Raw genomic sequence first — 9,518 nt, forward strand, 5'->3', positions numbered from 1 at the left:
GACATGGCCACTGAGGGGTTGTGCCAAACATTTTGTGAGAAAGATGGGAGGTGCTAAGGAGGAATCTGAAGGAAGGAAGAGAGTTGTTATGATGCAGGTGCCATGAACAGAAACTCTAAGCATGCAAGTAAGGGAGCAGAAAAGAGTCTTTTGGAAGTGTCAAAAACTATCAGTGTTTTTAACACATCACACTCAGTGTACATTAAGTAAAGGCTGTATGGCGAGATGCGTGTGATGATACCTTTATATGGATGCAATGAACCAAAAATATTTATTAAAACCTTTGAAAAACTTGAACAAGAGCAGTTTTAGTAGAATCACACCAAAAGGGCATTTGTAACTTGTTCCTCCAAATGACAGTTGTGATCACCCTTCCTTGCAGCCACAGGTGGTGTCTAAGGATATAATGGAAATGGAAGGCAACTGGACACTACTTACCAGTTTCGTCTTGGTGGGTTTCACAGAAGATCCCCTCTTGCAGATCTTCTTCTTTGTGCTGTTCCTGATCTCATATACTCTAACACTGACTGGAAACCTTGGTCTCATGACACTGATCTACATGGATTCCCGTCTACACACACCCATGTACTTCTTTGTGGGCAGCCTCTCCTTTCTGGACATCTGGTATTCCTCAGTCTACACTCCCAGAATCTTGTCTGATTGCGTATCCAAGAACAAGGTCATATCCCTTGCTGGCTGTGCAGCCCAGTTCTTCTTCTCTGCTGGCTTGGCCTACAGCGAATGTTTCTTGCTGGCCGTCATGGCATATGACCGCTATGTGGCCATCTGCAAACCACTCCTCTATGCCACCGCCATGCCCAAGAAGCTCTGCATCCAGATGGTCATAGGATCTTTTGTAGCTGGCTTTGCCAATGCTGTTATGCACACAGGTAACACCTTCCGCCTACGCTTCTGTGGGAGTAACATAATCAACCACTACTTTTGCGATGCTCCACCACTTGTGAAGATGGCATGTGACGATACCCAGGTCTATGAGCTCATTTTGGCTACTGTCATTGGTTGCAATGTGCTGGCAACCACCATGCTCATCCTGGGCTCTTATGTGGGCATTGTGGCTGCCATTGTACGCATCCACTCAGCAGCAGGGCGGCACAAAGCCTTCTCCACATGCTCTGCTCACCTCTTGTCAGTTTCCCTTTTCTATGGCTCCATCCTATTCATGTATTCGCGACCTAGCTCCCAGCACACTCCAAACTGGGACAAGGCAAATGCTTTGTTCTACACTGTCCTCAATCCTTTGGTCAACCCCTTGATTTATAGCTTGCGCAACAAAGATGTGAAGGATGCTTTCAAGAAAGTGCTGGGGAGAGTCATAGTAACAAAATGAATGGCAATACTGTTCCTTTTGCCCACACAATACAGATTACAGATAACAGGGATGAAGAACTGTGCTCTGGTGTCCTTTATTATTCTCATGTAAGGGCCAGGAGACCAAATTGGTGGCTTCACATTAATGCTGCACATTAGCAACTCAAACTTTCAATTCCCATAATCTCCCCTTAAGAGAGCCAACGTGGTGTGGTGGTTTGAGTGGGGGACTATGACACTGGAGACCAGGGTTCAATTCCCAGCTTGGTCATGAAACCCACTGGGTGACCTTGGGCAAGTGACATGCTCTCCGCCTAGGGGAAGGCAATGGCAAATCTCTGAACAAATCTTGCCTGGAAAACCCCATGAGCCATAAACTGGAAACAATCTGAAGGCACACAACAACAAAATCTCCCTTAGGCAATGTCTCTCCTATTTGGAGAAGGGAAGAGTGACAGCCAGTCTGAGATAACACACAAGGGTGTTTATCACACAGAGGTTTTTGGAGCTTTTTGCAGCTCAGATCTGACGTGATTGTGGGTCAAACGATGTGAATTCACGTCATAACGTGAATGTGTTAAACAGACACTCTGTTTTGAAGCTGGTTAAAGAAGTGATGGCCCTTGCTCGCGTGGGAAGAAGGTTCCAGGAGTGAGGGGCAGCGAGTGAAAAGGGGCGAATCCAAGCTGGGGCAGAGGAATCCCCTGACTGCTCCTTCATCCCGATCCTGACTTCAGTCACCCCCTGCCACCCATCCAATCATCCCCTGACTGCTCCTTCATCCTGATCCTGGCCCCAGTGACCCCCTGTCACCTATCCCATAATCCCCTCACTGCTCCTTCATCCCGATCCTGGCCCCAGTGACCCCCTGCCACCTATCCCATCACCTCCTGACTGCTCCTCCATCCCAATCCTGGCCCCAGTGACTCCCTGCCACCAGTCATCATCCCCTGATTTCTCCTTCATCCTGATCCTGGCCCAAGTGACCTCCTGCCACCTATCCCATCATTCCCTGACTGCTCCTGCATCCTGATCCTGGCCCCAGTGACCCCCTGCCACCTATCCCATAATCCCCTGACTGCTCCTTCATCCCGATCCTGGCCCCAGTGACGTCCTGGCACCTATCCCATCACTCCCTGACTGCTCCTGCCACCTATCCCATAATCCCCTGACTGCTCCTTCATCCCAATCCTGGCCCCAGTGACCCCCTGCCACCTATCCCATTATCCTCTGACTGCTCCTTCCCCCCCAATGAAGGATGACAGCTAAGGAGGGGGCAGGGAAGGATGACAGCGTCCAGATCCCCATTGAGCATGTGCAAGGGGGCCGATTGAAATCATTGAACCCTCAAAGTATGTTCCGGTGTGGTAATACAATGTGCACTCACCACGCTTTGCTTGAATCAGCATCACGTGACTTGCTTGGAATCAAACTGACTCTGCTTCCCCCTTGATTTGGAAGGGCAATGGAAAGACAACCAGGTGTGGTAAAACATCACATTTTAACGTGAATTCGCATTGCTAGACAGGAGTGACTCTACATCTGGTGTGAAAAAACATCACGTTTCGCGTTGCTAGAAAAGGAGTGACTGCGGATCTGAGCTGCAAACCTCCCACGTGTGATAAGGCCCAAGGAGTCATGAAGCATTAGATGTTAAAAGAGTAAGTAAAGGGATCTATCCAGATGTAATCCAAGCTCAAAAAGCATTGATTCAGTAGATATCACACTAGATCTCTTGATCCCTCCACTGAATCTGTCGATCCTACTGCTTGGCATCAATATGTCATGCGAGACCTCCTCTATATGTCTTGAGGTTACCTTTTACCACTTACTTACTAGAAGGCCCCTTGTCAATGACGCCTGTCCAGCTTTCTCCAAATGTATAAGGGTTAGTGTCCCAAGTGTATTCTTCTTGTAAGTTTAATATTCGGTAGCACATTTTTATGTGGCTATATGGTTTATGTACACAGGCAGAGGCTTCTGATGTAACAAATAAACACTGACTTTATTGAATAACATTTAGCAAGAATGTAACTTTGGTAGAATAGTTCCAAGGTGGTATGGCTACATAAATATTACAGCTGCAGGCGTTTCACAGTTTCCTCTTTGCAATCCCCAATACACTTTCTCTCCCATTCAGTATCCTTCTCTCAACTCATTTCCTTCCAATTCCTTTGAATTCTCTTCACTTCTCTTAAACTCCCCCTCAGCTACTCTGCACTGAACTCCCCTGACCAGAACTCTCTTGAACTGAACTCTCTTGAACTGAACTCACTTCACTTAACTGACTTCCCAGTCACTTACTCTTCCCTTTTATATCTACAAGATGGCATTTCTCCCCTCAATCAATGCCTTGCAGCAGTAATGGACTGGATGAGGGAAAACAAGCTCAAGCTGAATCCAGACAAAACAGAAGTACTTATGGTAGGGGCCGCAACCTCCAGTCCTCGAGGGGTTCATGCTCCCCTCAAAGGACTGTGTTCGCAGCTTAGATGTGCTTCTCGACTCGTTGCTTCAGATGAGAAATCAGGTGAATGCAATGGTCAAGAGTGCCTGTTATCAGCTCCAGCTGATACGTCAGCTGCACCCTTTCCTGGAACGGGGAGACCTCAAAACGGTAGTACATGCACTGGTAACCTCAAGACTTGATTTTTGCAATGCGCTCTACATGTGGCAACGCTTGTGCCTAGTCCAGAAACTTCAACTGGTGCAGAATATGGCAGCCAGATTGATTACAGGAACAACTAGGAGTGACCATATTACACCTATATTGAAATCACTCCACTGGTTGCCTATTCGTTTCCGAGCACAGTACAAGGTGTTGGTCATTACCTTTAAAGCCCTCCATGGCTTGGGCCCAACCTACTTAAGGAATCACCTCCTTCCGTACAATCCGCCCTGTAACCTCAGATCCTCTGGGAGGAATTTGTTGCAGTCCACAAAGACCAGATTGACGGCGACCTCCCAGAGGACTTTTTCCGCAATCGCTCTCACTTTATGGAACGGCCTGCTGGACAAGATCTGTCAAATTGCCAACCTGGAGAGATTCAAGAAAGCTATCAAGACGGATCTCTTCCGGCAGGCCTTCCTGGAATAGACCCCGGTCATGTAGCGCTCCCCCACAATCATATACAAACGAAGACTCTGCCCACCATTATTTTATTATTGTAGTATTGGCGTCATATCAATTGGACAAGTAGAGGTCCTCACATTTGGGGATGCACACAGATGTCGGCAGGGCAACTATGGCAGTTTCCTACCTTAAAATTAGCCTGAAACCCATACTTGGAAAGGCTGTAGAGAAAACCTGTTTGATCCAGAAATTTCTGGAGCTGAAACACTAACATTCTTTACAGACTTTATATATTTGAAATTGGACAGTTTGTCTTTTTCTATTATGATTTCATTGCTTCCCTCTACCTGAATCATGGTCACCCATTTCCACAATTTTAAAAAATTGTAGAAAAAGACTAATCTCTCTGGGGAGGGCTTGGTGTCCATGAAGTCTTGCAAAATGGTGCGCTCATCATTCCTGACCCCTGATATTTGGATCCCACAGTGGTGTGTGTATGTGCATACCTTCAAGAAGCCTGTCAACTTTTGGTAAACCCATGAATTTAATAGGATTTACTTAAGCAAGCAACACTCAGAGGTGGTTTGCCATTGCCTTCCTCAGCACCTGGAGATCCCCCATCCAAGTACTAACCAGGCTTCATTCTGTTTAGCTTCTGAGATTGGTAGCTATATAATATTTAGTGAAAAAAAGGGGTATCAAAGCTGCAGCAGAAAAGAAGCTAAAAGTCAAGAACAACCCATTGATTTAACAACCATAATACATACAGGGATGCTTGAGTCAAAGAATGCTGCTGGAGTGGAGTTGCTTTAGAAATCAGCTTCCTCTTGTTACTGCTTTGATGCCTGGGTTCTTTTTAGAATAAGGAATAGAAACTGGATTGCTTCACTTCTCTTTCCCTTTGTTCTAATATCTAAAACCCAAGAAAACATACTTCTTGCTTAAGCTATATTCTTTTCATGCATATAGACATCTGTACACATTCAAAACTAATAAGATGACTACATTAATAAACTACTGTAGCAGTTCTAATTACAAGGGAGCAAGCTAATGTCTGAGTACATATACATAGGATTGTGCTGTAAAACTCAAAGAATTAAAAAAAATTCTGGCTTATTTCATAGAATCATAGAGTTGGAAGAGACCATGAGAGTCATCCAGTCCAATCCCCTGTCATGCAGGTATACACAATTACAGCACTTTTGAGAGATGCCCATCCAACCTCTGTACAAAGACCTGGAAAGATGGGAAGGCTACCACCTGCCAAGGCAATCTATTCCACTGTTGAACAGCTCCTACAATACGTATAATAGTTCTTCCTAATCTTTAGATGGAATCTCTCTTCTTGTATTTTGAATCCATTGGTTCATGTTCTAGTCTCTGGAGCAACAGAAAACAACCTTGCTCCATCTTCTACATGACATCCCTTCAGATATTTGAAAATAGCTATCGCGTCACCTCTCGGACCTCTCTTCTACAAATTAAGCATATACATATTCCTCAGTCATTGCCCATAAAGCTTAGTTCCCAGACCTTTAAAAGACCTGGCAGAAGTAATCTCAGAGCCACTGACAATCATTTTGAGAACTCCTGGAGAACAGGAGAAATCCCAGCAGACTCAAGGAGAGCAAATGTCCCTGGTTCAAAAAGGGTGGAAAGATGACCCAAATAATTACCACCCAATCATTTGACACCAATACCAGGGAAGATTCTAGAATAAATCATGAGCACTTAGAAATGAATGCTGTGATCACTAAAAGTCAACATGGGTTTCTCAAAAACAAGTGATGCCAGACTAATCTGATCTCCTTTTTTTTTTTTTTTTTTTTTGGATAAAATTATCAGTTTGGTAGATGAGGGGAATGCTGACTGTAGCATACTTTGATTTCATTAAGGCCTTTGACAAAATCCCCCATTATATTCTGCCAAACAAGCTAGTAAAATGTGGTTTAGACAATGCAACTGTTAGGTGGAACTGAAATTGGTTGAAGGGCCAAACTCAAAGGGTGCTCAGCAATAGCTCCTCTTCATCCTGGAAAGAAGTAACTGTCAGGTGCCACAGGGTTCTGTCCTGGGCCCAGTGCTATTCAATATCTTTATCAATGACTTGGATGAAAGAATAGAGGACATGCTTATCAAATTTGCAGATGACACCAAATTAGGAGGAATAGCTAATATCCCATAGGACAGGAACAAAATTCAAAATTACTTTAATAGATTAGAAAGCTGGGACAAAACTAACAAATGAATTTCAACACAGAGAAATGTAAGGTACACTTAGGCAGAAAAAATGAAATGCATAGATATAGGATGGGGGAAATCTGGCTTGACAAGAGTACATGTGAAAGGGATCTAGGAGTCCTAGTTGACCACAAATTGAACATAAGGCAACAGTCTGATGCAGTAACTAAAAAAGCCAATGAGATGCTAGGCTGCATCAATAGAATAATAATGTCTAGATCAAAGAAAGTAATGGTGCCATTCTATTCTGCTATGGTCAGACCTCACCTGGAATACTGTGTCCAGTTCTGGGCACCACAACTGAAGAAGAATGTTGACAAGCTCGAGTGTGTTCAGAGCTTTGTAACATGTACTTTGTTACATTACAGCTCTACTAATACCCCTTTTTGTCTAGAGTTAATTACAGGCTGCCTTTGGTGGTTATACTGTACCCCTTAAAGAGCATATGAGGATCAAAACACATATACAAAACACATAAAACAAGTAAGGCCCAGAATACACTGAAGAAATAATCCAGTTTGGCATCTCTATAACTGCCTAGGCTCAGTGCTAGGGAATCCTGGAATTGTAATTTATTGTGGCACCAGAGCTCTCTGACAGAGAAGGCTAAATGTCTCACAGAACTACAGTTCCCAGAATTCTGTAGCATTGAGCCAGGGCAGTTAAAGCAGTCTCAAACTGGATTATTTCTGCCGTGTGTTTTGGACCTTTTGTAATTTAAAACAACAGCAACAACCAAGCTATAGAAACAGGAATTACCCACAAATCCAGCTGCTGGGGAACTATGGAAAGGCCTGTAAAACCAAGTGGATAATATGTGGATTTTCTTTGTATGTTTGAACTACTAGTCTCTGTTTTGACACTCACCTCAGCCTCCACCCACTTCACTTGCCTCTAGCGATAAATCCCATTTATCTATTTTAGGTTTCTGCACTTCAGAAATAATGCATTTTGACACCGCTTTAACTGCCATGGCTCAATGCGATGGGATTCTGGGATTTGTAGTTTTGTGAGACAATGGTGTTTATCACACAGAGGTTTTTGAAGCTCAAATCCGGGGTGAATCCTGGTTCAGCTATGCAAATTCACGTTGTAACGTGAATGTTTCATCACTCCTGGTTGCCCTTCCATTGCCCTTCCAAAACGAGGGGGAATTGAATCCAAGGCAAGTCATGTGATGCGGATTCATGCAAAGAGGAGTGAGTGCAAATTGTATTACCACACCGTTGTATACCATACGGATTAAACGATTCGAATCAGAGCCCTTGCGCATGCTCAGTGGGGGTCTAAACACATCATGACCTTGTACATTTCCGAGGTGAAAAGGGGCACAAGTTCTTGTACCCTGTTTTGCATAATTGCGTGAATATTTGCCTTGTGAATATTTCTGTGTCTTCTTCATCCCCCTTTTTAATTTTCCGTTCCATTTCAGCAATTTCAACACACACATAGATAGATAGATAGAGAGAGAGAGAGAGATAGATCGACCAACAGACAGACATATCTGTATATTCACATTCACGCACATACACACATGTATATATTCCAGAAAAACCGAGTTGCCCTGAAAGTTGCCCTGAAAGTGAAAGGACCACCAAAAGGAAATGGGGGAAAATTGCAGCGCTGCATCATGGGAAATTTGCAGCTCAGGGGGTTTGTGTTGGTGTACCAGAGCAGAAGCAAAGTTGCATTCCACACCAGACCAATTCAGAGTGAAATCGAAGTTAGCTTGGAAGCGAATTCTGTGAATTCACTTTTTTCCGAATTCATCAAAATGAGGAGTCACTTTGGATTCACTGCAAAAGCGCCACGAAAGGACCCCCCATAGAAAGGAAACGCATGTGATAACACATCACGTTATCGCGTGAATTCACATTGTTGGACCCACAGTCATGTCGGATCTCAGCTGCAAAAAGCTGCAAAAACCTCCGTGTGATAAACACCAATGAGTCTTCCCTGTCAGAGAGCTCTGGTACCACAGCAAACTACAAATCCCAGGATTTCATAGCATGGAGCCTAAGACTGATCAATATGATTTATCTCATGAGACAGATGAGAGGGGAAGGTTGTAGTGCGGGAGAGTTGAAGCAGGGACTAAATAGTTCAAACATAAAAAAAAAAACCCTCCCATCTTATCTCCCTTGGTTTTGGTGGCCTTTCCATAGTTCTTACATTGCTGGAATTGTGGGCCACTCTTGTTTTTCTTGCTTGCAGTGCTGATGAGATCGTAAGGTTCTCAGGACTGTGACACACACAGAATGCCAGAATGAGGTGTGTAAAAACCTTTACACATTTTCTAAAAGAAGAGATCCATACAGGGTGACCAGAGGTCCTCCCTTTCCAGGACATATCCTCCATTCAGTCTCCATTTTGAGCATGGCTAAGAAACATGGGTTTATATTTATGAGAGTGTTTTTAGCTTTTGTTTTGGGATGTCCCCCGTTTTTCTTGAATGTTCCCCATTTTGTGGTGCCTTCTCCTCCTTGGTGATTATGGGCATCTGGTCACCCTGGATCTGTAAGGACCGTCCCTTGAGCAGCCTATCCCTCTCCCTTGATCCTCTCCAAGCGAGTTCAGAGAGGGTTTTGGCCCAACTCCAGCTGTTTGCAGTTTTTGGCAAAGGGAGGAGATCCTGTTGACTGTTCAGGAAAGGCAGAAGAGTAGGCCCCTCTGCTCCCTTGGCACTCTTGTCTGCCTGGGCTGTAGTGGAAATCTTTTCATTTCCACAGTCAGCCTTAATGCAGGATTGCTTCACCCTGCATGGTAGTGTTCAACTCTGGAGACCAGGGTTCAAATCCTGGCTCAGCCATGGAAACTCACTGGGTGACTTTGGCCAAGTCACACTCTCTCAGCCTCAGGGGAGGGCCTTGGCTTA

The 9,518-nt window shown here is 44.4% G+C and overlaps 1 protein-coding gene across 1 annotated transcript; it reads left to right on the forward strand.

Moving 5' to 3' along the window:
• The first annotated feature begins 406 nt into the window (after window positions 1-406).
• Window positions 407-1,348, forward strand: LOC121926289 (olfactory receptor 9G4-like). Its single transcript, XM_042459147.1, has one exon. The coding sequence runs from the start codon at window positions 407-409 to the stop codon at window positions 1,346-1,348; it is 942 nt and encodes a 313-aa protein (XP_042315081.1).
• Window positions 1,349-9,518: the final 8,170 nt, after the last annotated feature.

The sequence above is a fragment of the Sceloporus undulatus genome, chromosome 1 (genome assembly GCF_019175285.1).
Source record: "Sceloporus undulatus isolate JIND9_A2432 ecotype Alabama chromosome 1, SceUnd_v1.1, whole genome shotgun sequence".
In the NCBI taxonomy this organism is placed as follows: domain Eukaryota; kingdom Metazoa; phylum Chordata; class Lepidosauria; order Squamata; family Phrynosomatidae; genus Sceloporus; species Sceloporus undulatus.